General features: G+C 35.3%; 1 protein-coding gene across 1 annotated transcript; it reads right to left on the bottom strand.

Annotated features, from left to right (window-relative positions):
• On the bottom strand, positions 389–1609 carry LOC109830920 (CCR4-NOT transcription complex subunit 10-B-like). Its single transcript, XM_020398275.1, has one exon. The coding sequence runs from the start codon at positions 1607–1609 to the stop codon at positions 389–391; it is 1221 nt and encodes a 406-aa protein (XP_020253864.1).

The raw sequence follows: 21333 nt of genomic DNA on the forward strand, positions 1-21333 counted from the left end.
TTGAAACCCAAGAGAGTACAAAGAGGGAAAAAGTTGAAGCTTTTTTGTTTATGCCAGGGCTAGAAGAGCCTAAAAAGTGGTTGAGCCCATCAGAATACAAGATACATAACAGTGCAAGAGAGCCACATTCTGCGTAGGATTACAGGCAAATTTCACCCATCAGAATACAAGATACATAACAGTGCAAGAGAGCCACATTCTGCGTAGGATTACAGGCAAATTTCACCTAAACATTCGATTGTTCTGCACAAATTGATAAGATAGCTGTGAATACTTGAAAATTATGGTAGAGGTAAAAACTGGGACAAAATTACAACATATCAGTACTCATCAGAGACTAGGAACCAAACTAGAGGATGCTATGAATGAAGGCTTTGCATTAACTATCCTAAATGAATTGAACTATCAAACCTTTTTCTCTGCTATCATCTTCAAGTGAAAATGTGGGCATCCGCAGACCAAAACCATGTGCCATGCCACCATCAAATTTATCAAAAAAAAAGAGTGGCCTTGTGCCTGCAGCCCCTCCATTTTGACTTTTCTTGGGCATCATGCACTCTTTTCTCTTGGTTATCCTCCTCCGGCCTACCATACTATAGGGTTCAAAAGTGGCAGGCGCAGCGGCGAACTCCGGCGTAGTCGAGGGCGAGACGGGGAGCGACGGCGCTTGTAAGAGATCGACATATGCTATTGCAAGCAAAGCTTTTGGATGCTTAGGAACTAAAGCTAGAGCCTCAGAAGCAAATCTGCTAGCCTTTTCAAGATCTCTTTGAATTGCAAACATTGCTGAGAAATTAGCAAAAACAATCCCACGAGCCTCCTCAGGCTTCAAGAACATCAAGCTCTGGGTATCTTCGGCATTATTTTTAGAAGGCAAAGAACTGTTTGAATCTTCAAAATCATTAGCCCCTCTCTTTGAGAACCACTTTTCTCTATCCTCATTACCATAAGGCAATTCGACATTGTTGCCATCTGTGAGGTATACTGATAAATATTCTGCTGCTTCTTTAGATCGGTTCAGCCAACAAAGTGCTTCAGAGGCATAAGTGTGACCGAGAAAGACATAAATTTTGGAACATTCTGGAAGATCGAGGAGTGATTTTGAAAAAGAAAGAGCTTTCAAAGGGTTTTCTAAGCATAACTCAACGTAAGCTAGGGCTCCAAGAACTGCTTGCCTAATCATGTGATTCTCTTCTCTCCTCATGTCCTCATATGCAGAAACAGAGCTCTGCAATATGGAGGATGAACTCGAAGTACCCTTGTTTTCTTTTGAATCTCCATTTGCTTTTGAGTCTCCTGTCGATGCATTCTTGTGGGTTGAATTCTTGCCGGATTTTACCTGATCAGATTCCTCCTGATTCAAGGCAGTGACCGAATCACCTGATTTAATTGCTTTCTGCTCAGTTTTGTTCAATAAGATTAACACATTTTGCAGACAATAACGAGCAAATGGAAGGGAGAGCTTGCATCCATTGGTATTTTCTGAGTTAGAATATCCATCTGTTGACTTCAAATCATCGATAACTAATTGTCTCCATCTGCCTGAACCAGCAACATGAACTCTTATGTCTTCACCCTTTGATCCCAAAAGCCCCTTCTCTAAAGCCATGAGACAGCATTCAGCAAGACGAAGCCACAGGAGAGGCCGGTTGTAGAAAATCAAACTGGATTTACCAAAACACTTAGCTGCAACCAATGGTTTTCCACAGGCCAGGTGCTGAATCCCACAGTTGTATATGATGTAGAACTAACACTGTGTAGATTAGAACTAACACGCTACAGAATATAACTAACACTGTGTAGATTAGAAATAACACGCTACAGGGTTAGTTCTATTTTTATACTAAGTTAGTTCTATTTTATACCACGTTAGTTCTATTTTATACCAAGTTAGTTCTATTTTATACTAAGTTAGTTTTATGTTATAACAAGTTAGTTCTAATTTTAACCCCATTAGTTCTAATTTTAACCACTCTCTGTGCGCCTCTCTCATTTGGGTACCGTGGGCTCCAACCAAACAAGTACCTAACAACAAATAATTACAACAAATCACAGTCCTGCTTTGGATGAGTCACAGGCAAACTGGTAAGTGCTAAATGGTAATTATTCTCCCCAAACCTTCCATGTTTCTTTGAAACCCAAGAGAGTACAAAGAGGGAAAAAGTTGAAGCTTTTTTGTTTATGCCAGGGCTAGAAGAGCCTAAAAAGTGGTTGAGCCCATCAGAATACAAGATACATAACAGTGCAAGAGAGCCACATTCTGCGTAGGATTACAGGCAAATTTCACCTAAACATTCGATTGTTCTGCACAAATTGATAAGATAGCTGTGAATACTTGAAAATTATGGTAGGGGTAAAAACTGGGACAAAATTACAACATATCAGTACTCATCAGAGACTAGGAACCAAACTAGAGGATGCTATGAATGAAGGCTTTGCATTAACTATCCTAAATGAATTGAACTATCAAACCTTTTTCTCTGCTATCATCTTCAAGTGAAAATGTGGGCATCCGCAGACCAAAACCATGTGCCATGCCACCATCAAATTTATCAAAAAAAAAGAGTGGCCTTGTGCCTGCAGCCCCTCCATTTTGACTTTTCTTGGGCATCATGCACTCTTTTCTCTTGGTTATCCTCCTCCGGCCTACCATACTATAGGGTTCAAAAGTGGCAGGCGCAGCGGCGAACTCCGGCGTAGTCGAGGGCGAGACGGGGAGCGACGGCGAGCTACCACGACGAGGTCGGGCGGAGGAGAGGAGGGGAGACGGCGACGAACTCGGGGGAGGCTTGGGAGCCTGGGCGGAGGTGGCGACGGCGAGGAGGGCGAGGGCCAGAACGACGAGCTTGAGAAAGCCCTTGTTTTTAAAGAGAGAGGAGAGAGAGAGAGAGAGAGAGAGAGAGAGAGAGAGAGAGAGAGAGAGAGAGAGAGAGAACTGGGTTTGAAGGATTGAGGAGAGGGGATAAGATTATTTTGGGGATTTTAGCTTACCTGGCATGTAATAATTGCTAAAAAGGGGCTGCAGCACAAAATGTCACATTTCAAGGGGCTGAACCACATGGGGGAAACTAGGAGGGGCTGCAGCACATGAAGTTTCTGTTTTTTAGGCCTGGACACATTTTTCCCAAAAAAAAAGAAAACATTATTTACATTTTGGTGTCGTGAGGTATGGCGTTGTTACTTGGGTCGTCCTGGAGTTTGGATATCTAGATAGGTAGCTCGGAGTACTTATTGTAGCTACACGGGTGGCCTTGGAGCCCAGACAAAAACGACTCTTAGATTACCCATGAAATTGATCAATAACCTTAAAGTTGCCCATATATATACACAGACTCCAGGGTCGCACATATAATTACATCATACCTCAAGGTATCAAGTTGTAATTAATCTAGAAAAAGAAATAAGAACAAAAAAAAATAACTAAGAAATGTGAGAATCAATTTATGTAGTGGCGGTGTGGTTGCTTGTTGAACCCACAATGTTTGTCTATTGGTGAAGTAACATTCAATATGTTACTCGGAATTTCTTTGTGAGTTATTGTTGTTGTTGTTGTCGTCATCATCATCGTCCTTGACGATAAAACTACTATTGGACAAATTTTCAAAACCGACCCATTTCATGATTTAATTGCAAAAAACGACCCGTTTCTATTTTATTTATAAAAACCGACCCAGTTGGTTGAAACTGGGTCGGTTTTTGAAATTTTTTTCCCAAACTTCACGGGAGTTCAACTCCCGTGAAGTTTTATTATAAGAAAAAACTTCACGGGAGTTCAACTCCCGTGAAGTTTCGTAAAGTTTTTTTCAAAAACCGACCTGGTTTCAGCGACAGTGCTGAAACCAGGTCGGTTTCTCTAAATAAAACAGAAACGGGTCGTTTTTGACAATTAAATCATGAAAAGGGTTGGTTTTGAAAATTTGTCCAACTATTATTATTAGTATGAAATGAGGATTCTCCGTAGGCTAGTGGAAACCACTACATTAATTAGCTAAATCAACATTCAGAAACACAGTGTAGCTCATAAGGTAGCTCTTCAAGCCAAACACTCGCATTATTTATTTGTTGCCTACCTATAAGAAATTCCAATCATCATGATATATACCGTGAGTTTATTATTATTTATTATTTATTATTATTATTATTATTCAGTTGTTTTGTGTCTTATAGCTAGTTAAACAAAAAAAAAATAATCTGTTCTCCATGGTTCGATCTCTTTGCTTTTGAGTTTTTATCAAAAGCACGATTCCGCTGTAGAACTTAAAACAGTGAGCGCAATTGTTCAACAATAATTGCTATTAAGTTCTAAAAAAAGAAAAGAAAAACTTCAAATAACTTGCTAAAGATTGACAATAAGAAATTGCCATTGATCTGTACAAGTCTCTGCAGGCTAACTTTCCTGAAGGGGGTGTTTGGTTCAATAGTGAGCAAGAATAGAATTAGGAATTTTTATATTTTTTATGGATTCCTAGCTAATTCATAAAAAAATTTTATGACAATTTTATGTTGTCATGGAATTCTTTTTTTTTTTTCATTTCTATGTTTGTTTCATAACATGAAAAAATAGAATCCAAATTTATAGAAACCCTCCAATTCCTATTCTTTAGTTTGGTTTGGAATGAGAATATGATTTGATCTCATAATAATATAGGGTTTGTGAAGAAACGGAATCCGAAAAAAAAGAGAGGAAAAATAGTACAAATACGTGAGCTTTTGATGTAGGACGCTTAATTTGAGTTGGAGTCTATTTAGATTAGGAAATATAGAATAGGAAATAAATTCAATTTTAGAGTCAGATTAGATTAGGAAACAAAATCAATTTTGATTCATGATTTGCTTCTTCTATTATAAGGAGTCTTTTTAGGATAGAATTTGACACTTTCTTTCTTTTTTATAATTCTAGTCTTACTAGGAGTCTTATTTGTTTTTCTATTTAAGAAGAGTCATGTAACCCCAAAGGAGAATAACTTTTCTTCAATAAAATTTATCTTTTTCAATATTTTCTTCGTGGATTCGAAGTTCTTCGTGGATTCGAAGATCGTTCTTTGTGGATTCAGAGAACACCCTTGGTGGATTCCGAGATTATCACTTCCGCGCTGCGTCAATTGGTATCAGAGCCTTATTCCTCCGATCCGATGGCAGGTGATGAAGCCTCTATTTCTCGAGCTGAGTTCGACGTGCTGAAGGCTGGTGTTAATCAGATGAAGACTGCCGTAGAGCGACTAGCGTCGGCAGTGGAGCGTCTGAACACAGTAGGAATTCAAAATCGCGTTGATGGTCGCCAACAACGTGATCCGACTCCATATGATAAATTGAACAACGACAATGATCTTAAGCAAGACATTAGAGTTGGGAAGAATAGTGAAGAAGTAATAAAGAAAGAAGAACCACCTCCAGAGCATAATATCTTTCGTACGAGATGTACCGTGATGCAGAAGATTTGTAATGTTATTATTGACAGTCACAATGGAAGGAATCTTGTCTCTCGGCGTATGGTGAATAAGTTAGGTTTGAAGACAGAGAAACACCCACCTCTCGTTAAGATCGACTGGATTCACAAGGGCAATGATGTGCAGAACGATGAAGTGTGTTGGGTATCTTTTTCTATTGGTCGAACTTATTTTGATGAGGTTTTGTGTGATGTTGTCGAGATGGATACTTGTCATATGCTTTTAGATAGGCCATGGCAATTCAATAATGGAGCTACTCATAAGAGCAGAGACAATGTTTATATGTTTAAGAAAGATAGACGACGAATTATGCTCAAGCCTCTTACAGAAAAAGAGCCATCTAAGATAAAGACTACTGAGAAGAAGTAACTCTTAGTGACAAACAATAATGCTTTAACAGAAAACTTGAAGCAATCTGAAGAGGTCTGTGACTTGGTTGTAACTGAAAAAGAAGGACATGCCTCTACCGAAATTCCTCCCAAGGTGCAAACACTCGATATGCATGAAATGCATGATGGTGATATGATAGTTAAGATGGATGATATGCATGATATTCTTAAAGTGGTTGAGAGTGATATTCAACATATTGATGTTGTCCCGATAGAGGAGAATGATAAAATAGAGAGTGAGACAATTGATGGTATGTGTGAATTGCTTGGTGGAGGGCTTGAGGCAAAGAAGATGAAAGAATTATGTATGGAGTATGAGGGAGAAAATTCTTTTTTGGAAGCAATGATCATCAATAATATTAACAACAATGATATAATACCGCCGACACTAGAATATAGGAAGCAACAGGGAATATATTTAGAAGAGTTTTTCATGCCAACTACAGAGCCACATGTTGCCAATTACATACACATGTCATGGGAAAGATTCATACACGAGTTTTATACAGAAGAAGCCCTAGCAGAGGAGACAAAACAACATATGAAGAAAATCAACGCTAAATATAAGGCGGATGCAGATCATTGCAAGAGAAGAAAATTATTTATCAATGAAGCTACTATTCTAACAAATATAAGCTCGAGGTCGAGCTTCTTTCAACAAGGGGAGACTGATGTAGGACGCTTAATCTGAGTTGGAGTCTATTTAGATTAGGAAATATAAATTAGGAAATAAATTTAATTTTAGAGTCAGATTAGATTAGGAAACAAAATTAATTTTGATTCATGATTTGTTTCCTCTATTATAAGAAGTCTTTTTAGGATAAAATTTGACACTTTCTTTCTTTTTTGTAATTCTAGTCTGAGTCTTATTTGATACTTTCTATTTTTATAATTCTAGTCTTATTAGGAGTCTTATTTGTTTTTCTATTTAAGAAGAGTCATGTAACCCCAAAGGAGAATAACTTTTCTTCAATAAAATTTCTCTTTTTCAATATTTTCTTCGTGGATTCGAAGTTCTTCGTGGATTCGAAGATCGTTCTTTATGGATTCAGAGAACATCCTTGGTGGATTCCGAGGTTATCACTTCCGCACTGCGTCAGCTTTCTGTCCTAAATCCGCCGAAATCATTAGGATTTAGGTTTTTATAAAATCAACATACTTTTTCAACCTTATAGATTTTGAAATCTATAAATTTTTTCGGAACCAAACTTAAGAATAGGATTCATAAAGAATCATTTATTTATAATTTTGCCATTGTCAGAGGTGAAACAAACCGCCCCTAAATTTTCAATACCGAAAATAGTGGTTTAAGGAAAAGCCAACCTCATTGGCAATCCACGTTTTGTTGAAATTCCGGATAGAACACTAACTCCAGGCAGATACATAAATAGATAAATACATGCATAGTTTGATGACTGCGAAGAATTTTCTGCAATATTGCCTCGTATATATGAATTCCCAGTCTCGAGTAAGAATACTACTGACCAAATTCAACAGTATAAGCAATAGTTCTTCACAAACCGAGCATCAATTTTTCTTACGGATGTTTTGAGCCTATAAAAGAGAGTCTTGCGGTAGCATCAATAATGGCGGGAAACAATTCATTGATCCTGATCTACACTAGCAAGATGCCTTCCTCTTTTTGCTTCATTTGGAGAAAAAGAATCCCTCGCCCAAAATTCGCGAACTCTACAACTGAGCATTTTTTTGGTGCTGTGTCGAAAGGATGTGCATCGTCGCAAACGCATCAATCGCATCCTTTGCAGCAGCCCCTGCGATGAGGATTATTTCTGACTGATTTGGGAGCTCGCCTCTTCGCACATTCCTTCAAAGTTTTACAAACTTAAATATGTTCGTGAAAATTCGCGACGATGATACCAATGAGCTACTAACATAGAGAACAGATTTCGCCTGGCGAATGGTAAGAAACAGCAAGCCGTGTAATCTTACGGACAAAAGTTTAAAAAATGTCAAGTGCAAGTATTGGAGAGGTAGGAAATAAGCAGTTCATATAAGGAAACTCTAGAAATGGCCACTTCACAATTTTTTTTCGAAAAAGAAGATTTTGCGTGTTATAAAAAAACTTACAAAAAAAATGATGCCGACCTTAAACCACGTTCAATATATTAGAACTGTTTTAAAAGTTAGTCGAAGTCTCCATGTACACCCACAATGGCCATCTCTATCGTCTTTTCCACTGTGAGAAAGTTGTGTAAGCCTCAATTTTCCCCTTGGTCGTTTTAGTCACTCTTTTCATTAATTTTCAAGAAGGAACATCTTATTTATTACAAAAAAAAACTCATCTTATTTATTAAAATCACAAATACAGAGACAAATAAGGTCCACCAGATACTAGCAAAATTCTTCAAAAGAGGATCTATACATAGTAAAAAGCTCCAAAATGAGTTCACAGTGTTATTTATTTCATTGTCAATATGTTATAGATTATAATTTTAAGTGTAGTATCCCGAAACCCAACATCTCATGTTAGTCCATACTCCTTACACAGCATGAAGTGCTGTGATTTATCCATAAATAAAAAGAAAGACTTAAAACTCCTTATTTATCATTATTTTTCTCTATTTTCTTTTCCTAACTAGTTTATATTTATCTTACTTTTTATTTGCCCTTTATTCAAATAGCGAAAATGTCTAACTAATTTGAACAAAAGGGACAACCCCGGATACTGATTTGTGGACAGATGCTAAACACTAGTTTACTTCAAAGAATGAACCTCTCTTTTTGACTTTCATAAAAACAACACTAAAGGGGGTGTCTGTCTACTTGCAACTGAGTTGAAAGTATGAAAGTGAATTTTTTTTAAAAGTGCGAAAATGCATCCAAGTCAGCATCCAAGTGACATACATTGTTTGTTTGTAAAAACAAGTTATTGTTGAAAGTAGAAAAGTGAGGATGATGTGGCAACATTATTTTGTTTATTCATATATTAAAAAACCATGTTTTTTCTTTAAATCACTCACAATCTCTATTTACCATTTTGAACCATATCTAGGACTGAGATCATGTAGTCATCAGCACTAATTTAACAAAATTCTCTATTTACCATTTTGAACCATATCTAGGACTGAGATCATGTAGTCATCAGCACTAATTTAACAAAATAAATAAAACCTAAGACATATATACCCAAGCACTAATTTAACAAAATAAATAAAACCTAAGACATATATACCCAAAACTAAGCAATCATCATGGATAGGTCTAGTATAATCTCATTGGCAAAATTTCAGCAAAAAAAGAAATTCTTGGTATTATTAACATTATGACCAAATTATTGTTGTAATACTTGCAAATGGAGATGAGAGAATCACAAAGAACACCGAAGCTACAAAATGTAAATAACCCAATTATTTATTTTCAATGAAAACAAATATCAGTGACATATTTCAAACTACTGTTGCAACCAAAAATGATGAGAATAGTATTCAAAACGTGGGGAAAAACAGTGGGATTAGTACTATGAAGGTAAAAAAAGGGGAAAAATACAACGGGAAGAGAAAAGAGGTGTGAGAGAAAAATTAGAGGACAATAAATATCGTTGAAAATGAAACAAATTTGATATATTAATTATTATAATATTTTTAATATAATGTGGTCCTCACTTTTCACTTTCATAGCTCACTTCTGCACTTTTTTAGGGGATGTTGAAATTGCAAAAAATTTAATGTAAACTATATTTTGGATCTCACTTTCACTATCACTTTCAATAAAACAAACAAGTGAAGTCTAAAGAATAGGTGACTTTCATACTTACAATTTTCACTTACAACTAAACAAACACCCCCTAAACAACACCATTTATGAAGGGTTTTTTCCATGGAAACAGCAGCAATTATAATGGATCCAAAAGAAAGACGCATCAGGAAACAAATACTAGAAAGACTGACCTCCTCATGACCTCGAATCTTCGTGAGAAAACAAAGTTGTTCAATCCCAGGTCTCCAAGAGCAAACACTTCAGTATGTTGAAGCAAGCACATAACTAAATTTGAAACAAGTTCTGTCAAATCAAAAGTCCTTAAAGCACTCGATAGATACAAGTCCCATATTACCTCGGAACAAGCATGATGAGCACAATTTTTCCAGTCGATGATCTTAGGACGACAATCATCATAAGCATGTATGAGCTCATGAATTAGAACTTGGTTTATCTCGTCTTGGCAAGTAATCTGATTTACAACATGCTGATGTCTGGAACGTCAATGCGACAGAGTCGAAGGGGATGATAATAAAACAAATTCTTCCATTTATATGCACAGAGGAACAAAGCGTAAGTACATTGTTGTATTTAAATTTCCTACTCAGTAACCTGTGAAGTTTTTATGCTTAAAAGCTAACAGAATTCTGTATCTAGGCACACATCACCAACTGATAAACAACACATGGAACTGGCGAAAAATTCCGCATGAATATGAAAATAAAGCTGTATTGGACGTTGTACAGTATTGATATTATTTTGGTACTAGTATTAAAATGTATGGTAGATTATCTTATATCATCACCCATTTGAGGACAAAGCAGGAGGGCCTTACGTATCTCATTCATTTGAGTACAAGAACAGTATAAGGAAATGAACCACACTTGGCATTTCCCTTTACATAATTTATTTTTTTTGATAACAATCATATCTCACCCCCGGTTCCATTCCACAAAGTTACTTTAAAATAAAAGAAGATATGATTTCTCATAGTAGACCCTAAATCCTATCATATTTTCATAATATAACCCAAAATCTTAGTATCTGTTTAAAATGGGGAACAGTGACGGAGCCACATAGTGTCCAATGGTGTCACAAGAGACCACTGAATTGCTTACTCTATGCATGCTTCTGTTTATTTGTTAGAGGACGCCAATAAAATTACTGTAGGACACTACTAAAGGGGTTAAAATTGTCAGACTACCAATATAGTTTGGAAATGAAGCCATGTTACCTTATGTGGGTCAACAAAACCTTGGCTCCGCCAATGATGGACTGTTACATCAAACAACTCATGAATTTGATTTGGAGGGTGTAATCATAAACACCAAGATTTTGGGGCCTAGTACAAGATAGAATTTAGGGAGAAAAAGTCAAAAAGATAATACGTTAATTTATAAGCTAAAGGTAACCCATCTCCGCTAGAATGAAAAATTGCAAAATAGACCGGTTTTGCTAATTATTTAGCAAAATAGACCGTTTTGCTAAATAATTAGCAAAATAGACCTCTTTTTGGCCAACAGGCCAAAAAGAGGTCTATTTTGCAAAACAGCTCAGAAAACATACGGGACTAGTAGTCCTGTATGTTTTAATCACGGATTAGTAAAATTTTCTACTCAGAAAACATACGGGACTACTAATCCCGTATGTTTTCTGAGTTACTAATCCGTGATTAGTTGGCTCAAAACATACGGGACTAGTAGTCCCGTATGTTTTCTGAGCATTGTTTTTCAAAATCGACCTTTTTTTTCAAAAGAGGTCTATTTTGCTAATTATTTTTCAAAGTGGTTTATTTCGCTATATATTTCATAAAAATGGTCTATTTTGCGAATTTTCCCTAACCTTCACCCACCACTCAACTCGGCAAGAATCAGCCGAACCCGAAAAAAGGCACCCAGCCTTCTCCATGTGCTCCCTCAAAAACTTCACTGTAGGATCTGAAACTAATTAAGAATCATATAATTCTTACACCCAAACAAGAAATTTTAGAAGGGCAAAAAAGGACGAAAATTGATGTAGGATCACTACGTTTGAGGCTCTTGTTGATCCTCTCCGTACACTCCTTTGCCACCAATCGAGCGAGCTCTCTGCACTGTGATCTGGGAGTACACTGGTACAGGCTACTTTTCTTTGTGAAATTTGGGTCCGGGTACTTTTTCTTATGAAGCCAACTATTTATTAATTAAATTGTTTCTGTTATAATAATATTATTATGGATGTCCATTGGTATTCCAATGAGTTATAGTAGTACTAATTGTAGATGTCTATTGACATTTCCAAGTAAATTCTCATAATATGATGCATGTAATGCCTCCATTTCACATGCCGTAATGCCTCCATTTCACATGCCTATAAGTAGAGGATATGAGATTGTATTTATAAGTGAAGATAAAAGAAGAATTGAAGGATTGAGTGCTCATTGTCTTCTCTCTATTTGCTGTCTATTAGCTTTATAACATGTTAATTATCAGCACGAGACTCTATCCCGCTGTGGCTCAACGGTTTGTATTTGAGGTAAAGATTTCTAATCTCTATATTATATATTATATTGATTGAGAATTTGGACATATTGACGCATTGTGAAACTTTTCTTGGTTCTTCTTGGATTAATATATTTTACTAATATAAATATTGGTTTAGTTAAGGTTCGATTTTCATCATGTAAAATTTTACATTGATATTAGATTTATTCGATGCAATATATAAGATTTTTTCTGTTATGGATCATCTATCATGCTTCATATGCTCAATTTTATGTAAATAACTTATTAATTTAAAAAGAAAATGTCATGTCTTCAGCCAGTCTAATAAAAAAATGTGTACTTAATCTAATTTTCTAGTTAGGTTATTCATATTTTATTTTGCATATTTATTGGTTGCATGCACATGCCATCAACTACGTCTTATCAACTTTGTCTTGTTTGTTTCTTTGTAAATACTTATGAAATTTTGTAATTATAAATTGATCATATACTAACTTGTTTTTTATAATAGCATCACGGTAAATTTGGCAAGCTTGAGTTTGTGGCATTAGACATCACGGGCAAAAATTATTTATCATGAATACTTGATGCTGAAATCCATTTGGAAGCTAATGCCCTTGATGAGACAATTAAAGATGGTAATGATGCATCCAATCAGGACAAAGCAAAAGCAATGATTTTCTTTTGACACCACCTTCACGAGCGACTGAAAGCGGAATATTTAACGATAAAGGATCCATTATCCTTTGGAATAGCCTAAAAGAGAGGTATGACCGCCAGAAGACGGTTATTCTTCCCAAAGCTCATTATGACTGGATGCACTTACGTTTACAAGATTATAAAACAGTAAGTGAATATAATTCAGCTATGTTTCGAATTAGCTCCCAGTTAAAATTATATGGGGAAAAAGTTACTGATGAGGATATGTTAGAAAAGACTTTCTACTTTTCATGCATCGAATTTGCTCCTGCAACAGCAATATCGTGAAAATGGTTTTAAGAAATATTCTGAATTGATTTCTTGTTTTCTCGTGGCTGAATAAAATAAGAGCTCCTGATGAAAAATCATGAAGCACGTCCAACTGGTTCTGCTCCGTTACCTGAAGTGAATGTGAATACGTATGAGCATCATAATCAACACAAGGTCGTGGTCGTGGTCGTGGCTGTAAGCACGGACGTAGCCGAGGTCGTTCAGGTCACTTTGATAATCATGGCGGTTATTTCAAAAATTCATCTCGCCACCTGAAGTGGGAGAGAAATGAGAAGAAAATTGGGAAGGATAAAGGGAACTCAAACAAAAATTCAGTGGAAAGCTCATGTTATCGTTGTGGAATGAAGGGTCATTGGTCCCGTATCTGTCGTACACCGAAGCATTTTATTGATCTCTATCAAGAATCACTAGAAAAGAATGAGAAAAAGGTGGAAACAAATTTCGTTACTGAGTTTGGTCCTTCTAATGATATCACTCATCTGGATGTTGATGATTTTTTCATCCAACCGGAGGAAAATATTCCTTATTTGATTTATAGCAATAATGTTCAAGGATGATAATATTATTTTCATAAGCAGAATGTTTATATTATCTAAATATCTGTGTAATGTTTATGCTATCAAATAAATACCTATGCAATAAAATAAAAGTCTTAATCAAATTTTATGTGTTTTAGGTGCAATATGAGTTATGACTTTCATTTTTTTACATTTTCTATATTTTATTATTATTATTATTTGCTTTGGTGCATGTCACTCTTTCAATGAATAATATGGAATTATCTCCGATTGGACCTTTTGTTGATGACAAAAATATGTGCCTCATCGACAGTGCAACAACACATACTATACTTAAGGATTTGAAATACTTCTCCTACTTAAAGAAGCGAGCAACAAATATCAGTATAATTTGTGGCAGTACAAATCTAATTGAAGGTTCCAGAAGAGCTCATATCATATTGCCTAGAGGAACAAAATTTGTAATTGATGATGCCTTATATTCTGAAAAGTCTCAACGAAATTTATTGAGTTTTAAGGATATTCGCAAGAATGGATATCATATTGAGACAACAAATGAAGGCAATGTCGAATATTTGTATATTACGACTATTGTTTCAGGTAAGAAAAGTGAACTAGAAAAATTACCTGCATTTTCTTCAGGTTTATACTACACCAATATTGGCAAAATTGAGTCACATGCTACAGTAAACCAGAAGTTAACTAATCACAATGAGTTTATAGTTTGGCATAATCGGTTAGGTCATCCCGGTTCAATTATGATGTAGATGATTATAGAGAATTCATGTGGACATTCATTGAAAAATCAAAAAATATTACAAACAAATGAATTCTCATGTGGAACTGAATCCCTTGGATTTTTAGAACGCATACATGGTGATATTTGTGGACCTATACATCCATCAAGTGGACCATTTAGATATTTTATGGTTTTAATTTATGCTTCAACTAGATGGTCACATGTATGCTTATTATCAACTCGCATTTGGCATTTGCGAGATTACTAGCTCAACTAATCCGACTACGAGCTCACTTTCTAGACAATTCGATTAAAACTATACAGCTTGATAATGCTGGTGAATTCACTTCTCAAGCGTTCAATGATTATTGTACTGCTATTGGAATAACCGTTGAACATCCTGTAGCACATGTTCATAGTCAGAATGGCCTTACAGAATCATTTATAAAACGAATTCAATTAATTGCCAGATCATTACTTATGAGAGCAAAACTTCCTATATCTGCATGGGGACATGCTACTTTACATGCAGCAACACTTATTCGCATCAGGCCAACAAGTTATCATGAATTCTCCCTATTACGATTGGTTTATGGTCGGGAACCAAATATTTCCCATCTAAGAATTTTTTGATGTGTGGTTTATATTCCAGTTGCTCCACCACAACGCACGAAGATGGGACCTCAAAGGAGGTTAGGAATATATGTTGGGTATGAATCTCCATCTATAATTAAATATCTTGAATCGTCTACAGGAGATTTATTTATGGCACGTTTTGCTGATTGTCATTTTTATGAGACACTTTTCCCAACATTAGGGGGAGAAACTAAGCAGTTGGTAAAAGAAATTAGCTGGAATGAATTGTCATTGTCCCACCATGATCCTAGCACGAAACAATGTGAACAAGAAGTTCAACAGATAATTCGTTTACAAAAATTAGCAAATCAACTGCCAAATGCGTTTACTGACCCAAAAAGAGTGACTAAGTCATATATACCAGCTGCAAATGCTCCTGTCAGAATTGATGTTCCTGAAGGACAACCTATCACCGCTAATGAGATAAAGGGACAAATAAAGCGTGGTAGACCAGTCGGTTCCAAAGATAAAAATCATTATGAAAGAAAAGGAGCAAAGCATACGAATGACCAAGTTGAGGAAAATGTTGCTCAAGAAAAATTCTCCCGTGAGACTCTAGATTAGTTAGTTCTGAAAGAGAATCAGGTACCTGAATTAAAGAAAATGAAGAGATATCTATCAATTATATTATGATTGGGGAACGATGGAACCAAAATAAAATAATCGTCGATGATATTTTTGCATATTATGTTGCACAAACTATTATAAATGAAAATGAGGATCTTGAGCCAATGTCTATGGAGGAGTGTAGACATCGAGAAGATTGGCCGAAATGGAAAGATGCTATAGATTGTGAATTAAAATCGCTAGTGAAGCGTAAAGTTTTTGGACCTGTTATTCAGAAACCTGCTGGTATAAAACCTGTAGGATATAAATGGGTTTCATATGAAAACGGAATGAGAATAATGAAGTTGTTAGATATAAAGCATGATTAGTTGCCCAAGTATTCTCATAAAGGCCCAGTATTGATTATGAAGAGACGTATTCTCCTGTGATGGATGCAACAACTTTCTGATATTTAATTAATTTGGTTGTTTGTGAAAAACTTGAAATACATCTCATGGATGTAATCACAGCCTATATGTATGGCTCACTTGATAATAACATTTATATGAAAATCTCGTAAGGATTATAGTTGCTTGAAAAATATAACTCTAATCCGAGAGGGTTTTATTCGATAAAACTGCAAAGGTCCCTTTACTGTTTAAAGCAAGTAGGACATATATGGTACAACCGCTTAACTGAGTACTCGTTAAAACAAGGTTATAATAATGATCCTATTTTCCCTTGTGTTTTTATAAAGAGATCTAAATCACAATTTATGATTATTGCAATGTACGTTGATGATTTAAACATCATTGGAACTCTTGAAGAGCTTCAAAAGGCTGCAAATTGCCTAAAACTAGAATTTGAAATGAAAGATCTTAGCAGAACAAAATTTTGCCTCGATTTGCAGATTGAACATCTTAAGAATGAGATTTTTATACACCAATCTGCTTATATATCAAAGATACTTAAAAATTTTTATATGCATAATGCACATCCACTAAGTACTCCAATGGTCATGAGATCACTTGAAATTAATAAAGATCTTTTTCGACCTAAGGAAAATGACGAAGAGCTGCTTGGTCCTGAAGTACCATATCTGAGCACAATATACGCACTAATGTATCTTTCTAGTCACACTCGACCTGATATATCGTTTACCGTGAATTTATTAGCAATATATAGTTCGTCACCTACAAGAAAACATTGGACAAGGGTTAAACATATATTTCGATATCTTAGAGATACAATGGATATGGGTTTATACTATTCTCATTTGTCCAAATCAGAGTTGGTAGGATATGCAGATGCATGTTATTTGTCTGATTCTCATAATGGACGATCACAAATGGGTTATGTATTCATATATGGTGGTACTGCTATATCTTGGCATTCTACCAAGCAAACAATTTCGGCGACATCATCTAATCATGCAGAAATTCTGGCAATTCATGAAGCAAGCCGAGAGTGTGTCCGACTCAGATCAATAATCCAACACATTCAGAAGACATGTGGATTGTCCTCTCAAATGGAGGTACCAACAATTTTGTATGAGGATAATACAGCATGTATAGCTTAATTGAAGACGGGATATATCAAAGGTGATAGAACAAAACATATATCTCCAAAGTTCTTCTTTACTCATGATCTTCAAGAGAATGGTGCTATTGATATTCAACAAGTTCGATCTGGTGATAATCTCGTCGATTTATTCACGAAGGCACTACCTACAAAGAGATTCGAGGAACTAGTCTACAAAATTGGACTATGACGATTCAAGGACCTCGAGTGATGACCTTATAGGATAGGGACGTAGACAAAAGGGGGAGCAAGTATTGTATTGTATTTTCTTTTCTTTCTAGCAAAGTATTACCTCAAATGATGGATAAGAATAATATACTCTTTTTTCTTCACTAGGGTTTTTCCATAGGGTTTTTCCTAGTAAGGTTTTAATGAGGTATATTCCTGGTTGAATAAATGGACATCCAAGGGGGAGTGTTATAATATTATTATGAAAAATTCCTTAATGACCCAAAATATGAGACCAATAGATGAGACAAGTGAAGTGTCCCCCTCCTATTGGATAATGAGTTGACCATCATTAATAATGGCCAACTCATTATCCAATAGGAGTGAGACACCTCACTTGTCCCCCCTAATGATGGCCAACTCATTATCCAATAGGAGGGGACACCTCACTTGTCCCCCCTATTGGTCCCATATTTTGGGTCCCTGTAGCAAAGCTCTATTATTATTATGGATGTCCATTGGTATTCCAATGAGTTATAGTAGTACTAATTGTAGATGTCTATTGACATTCCCAAGTAAATTCTCATAAATATGATGCATGTAATATCCCCCTTTCACACGCCTATAAGTAGATGACATGAGATTGTATTTGTAAGTAAAGAAAAAAAAAGAAGAATTGAAGGATTGAGTGTTCATTGTCTTCTCGCTATTTGCTATCCATTAGCTTTATAACAGTTTCAAAGTTATATCACTAAATTATAGATGGGGCTCCATAATCTGTACTTGGCCCCTCTAAACTAATAAAATTGTTAAATTCTTGCATCCAGAAATTTTTTTAGCATATACATACTCCTTAAATAATTGAATTTTGCCTTCTACATTGAATTATCTTCGGTTATAGTTTGCCCCCTTTAAACTATTAAATTCGTCACTTGCTCACTCTTTGAACTATCACTTTCAATGTCTTATATTAACTTTTCATTTATGACATTGTGGATGTGTAAACTAGGTTCATGGGAGAAAAATGATAGTTCAGAGAGTAAGCAGGAATAAAATTTATAGTTTAGAGACAAGATGAGACAAAAAATTATCCCGGGTATAGATAGAAACATAACCCTATAGATGACAACGTTATAACATGATTTATGAGTCCAATGTCCATGAATTTAGTTACATTATTTGCATCAAAACAACGTGTTGCATTAATATATACGTTACATGCTTTGTTTAAGGAATATGACCTGCGTGATACTAAGGGTGGTTATTGATTGGGACAAATTGAAGCCAAGTAGAAAAATTGTTCCAATGGAACAATTTTACCCCTTTAGGCTGCGTTTGGCAAGGGGTTAAGGAGGAGGGATTAAAGAGAAGGGTTAACTTAGTTAATCCATGGTTAAGGAGGAGGGATTAAAGAGAAGGGTTAACTTAGTTAATCCATCGTGAAGGGTTAAAAAAATTCTAAACCCGTTAGGGTTAACTTAGTTAATCCATCGTGAAGGGTTAAAAAAATTCTAAACCCGTTTGGATACAATAGTTAAAACAAAGGGTTAAGTTTTTTACGTTTGGCAAATGGAGAGGGGTTAAGGAGATTAATCTCATTATTTTTAAAAAAAATACCACTTTCGTCCCTATTGAAGATTTATAAATAATTACATCATCAAAAACAAAAAATTAGAAAAACTTTGGACATTCATACCCTATTGAAGATTTATAAATAATTACATCATCAAAAACAAAAAATTAGAAAAACTTTGGACATTCATACCTCAAGGTAATTCTTTGTTAACACAATGTATCTAAAATAATGTAACAAAGTGCAAGTAAGATAATCTAATAATCTCTGTTTACAATATGCAAGTAAGATAATCAAGTACTAATTTAATAATCTCTGTTAACATAATGTATCCATCATTATACAACATAGTAAAAACATTAAATTACAAAGTGAGCAACAAAAAAAATTAGGTTCTCTCTCGTCATTAACAAGTAGGTACTCCAAGAATTAGCTTTTACGAAGAGACTGATTCCTTTAGATGTGATGATCTTATGATGCCGGTAAGGTTTGGACAAGCATCAAGGCACAGATCCATTGCCTGTTCAAAAGAAATCTAAATTAGTAGTTAGAATTTAGAATCTAGAATGTAGCTTTTATATTGTTTGAAGCTTTTGTCACTCTGTTTCAAGAACTGACAAATAACAAGAACTATGATTTTCTTAAACAAGAATAAAACAAGCATACTATAATAAGGTAATTATTAGAAAAAAAATGCAATATTAATCCTTAATTAGGCGCTCGCGGGCATTGCAATAGAAATGGTATGGCATCAATTACCTAGTTGAAAATATTGCATCAAATAGTTCCTTGTTTGACAAAATATATGATGACTAATATTATGTTTTTGTCATACCTCAAAACATTAGATATTCTATCTGAGAATAGTACAGTTTTGCAGGCATCATTCTGGCTAATAAGCATACATCTCTAGTGACTTCCGAAGTCACTCTAGGATTTCCTATGTACCACATACAGACATTATCATGACGTGCAAATCCATTATATATAAAACAAAAGATAAAAAAATAATTTAACTAGAGGACCACCAAGAATAATTTAACCAAAAACGAGCGCATCCTTGAACTAGTGATCAGTATTAATCAAGTAAAAACCAACAGTTCCCTCAGTGAAGTTGTATTTGTTGATCCTAAATTGACTGGGCCAATCTTTGAATGAGTAGCCAACCAAGCCCAAACTCTCTACAATCATGCTTGCTATCTACACTAGAAGTTCATGGAGCTACGAAGCATAGGTCCTGATTGTTTCTCTGAAGATTGTCCAGCAAACAAAATTCACGATTGATTGTAAGTTAAAGGTCATGCAACAAAAGATCTTTTCTCATACTAAAATTTGATATAAGGTACATCTAATCATCTCAAGTTTGGTAAATTTTGGTACAAGGAACAGAGACATCTCAAAGACACGATGCAAGTTAAAAGAGGCAGGGAAATACATGACAATATTTATAATAAATAAATTCTGTAAGTAGTAACCCTAGAACAAATTATAATCCGAAATTGTGTTATTCAGTTTTCCAGTTTTAATGCTAGACTAAAACTAAACCCAAGACGAGATGTCATCCCATATATTTAGAAAGACAAAATTTTTAAATGTAGGCAATTTGAGCAATGAGATGTGTTGTTAGGCACATTCATAATCATGTATCACAGCAAAATCAAGATAACCAAAAATTTGAATAATTGACAATGACAGATTAAACAAGGAGGAAGGGGGTAAAGTAAGAATAGAAAAACTCCAAACTCAATGAGGCATATCCTCCTCAAAACAAGTGGAGTCCTCAAAGCTCATTTATTTCTATGAGTTATGACGGAAGAGACAGGGAGAGGGGGCATTATTATCTATGTCAACATGTTCCTTAATTGAGTCCATTATCAAACGGTTCACACGAATGGGGTTTTTCATTGACATCTCAGAGACATATATGACTAATTGAGAAATTAGAAAACATGGGAATGTAAAATCTTGTGGTATGCCAAGACTCACAACGAATAAAGGACTTAGTAGTCCTGAACATGCACATCCAATTCCATCAATGACTCGTATCATATTCCACCAAACACACCTCCAAATGATCTGTAACCTTATGGTGATAGTTCAATGAGAGAAACACAAAACTCTTTCAATTTGCAAGCGGCAATGCTAACATAATAACAATTAAATAAAAACCTATCTATTAAAAAAGGGCATTATCAATGAAAAAGGATGCAATGAAACCCATACACATGTATTATGTTTTACATTTATAGACATAGTGAGATCAACAATGAAACTGTCCTCCTAAATCATGGAGCATCATTATTTCCATTTAACTTACCCATTCTTAGAGGTCTGCAGTGGAATCCTTTCCCCATATCAAACCCTATACATCATCCCAATTAGCAACATAGAAGAAGAAGAAGAAATAGAAAGCTAAAACTTACAGAGACAGAGACCCATCACCGGAGAACAAGGTCTCAAGCATAGTACTGCTCCATCTGCACATCCCGCCCTATAAGCGGCACATACTCCCCACAAGTACACCTCCAAGCGATCTGCCAAGCATA

This window comes from Asparagus officinalis, chromosome 2 (assembly GCF_001876935.1).
Source record: "Asparagus officinalis chromosome 2, Aspof.V1, whole genome shotgun sequence".
NCBI lineage: Eukaryota > Viridiplantae > Streptophyta > Magnoliopsida > Asparagales > Asparagaceae > Asparagus > Asparagus officinalis.

Coding starts and splice junctions, on each gene's coding strand:
- LOC109830920 (XM_020398275.1), bottom strand. CDS start 1,609: ATGGCTTTAGAGAAGGGGCTTTTGGGATCAAAGGGTGAAGACATAAGA.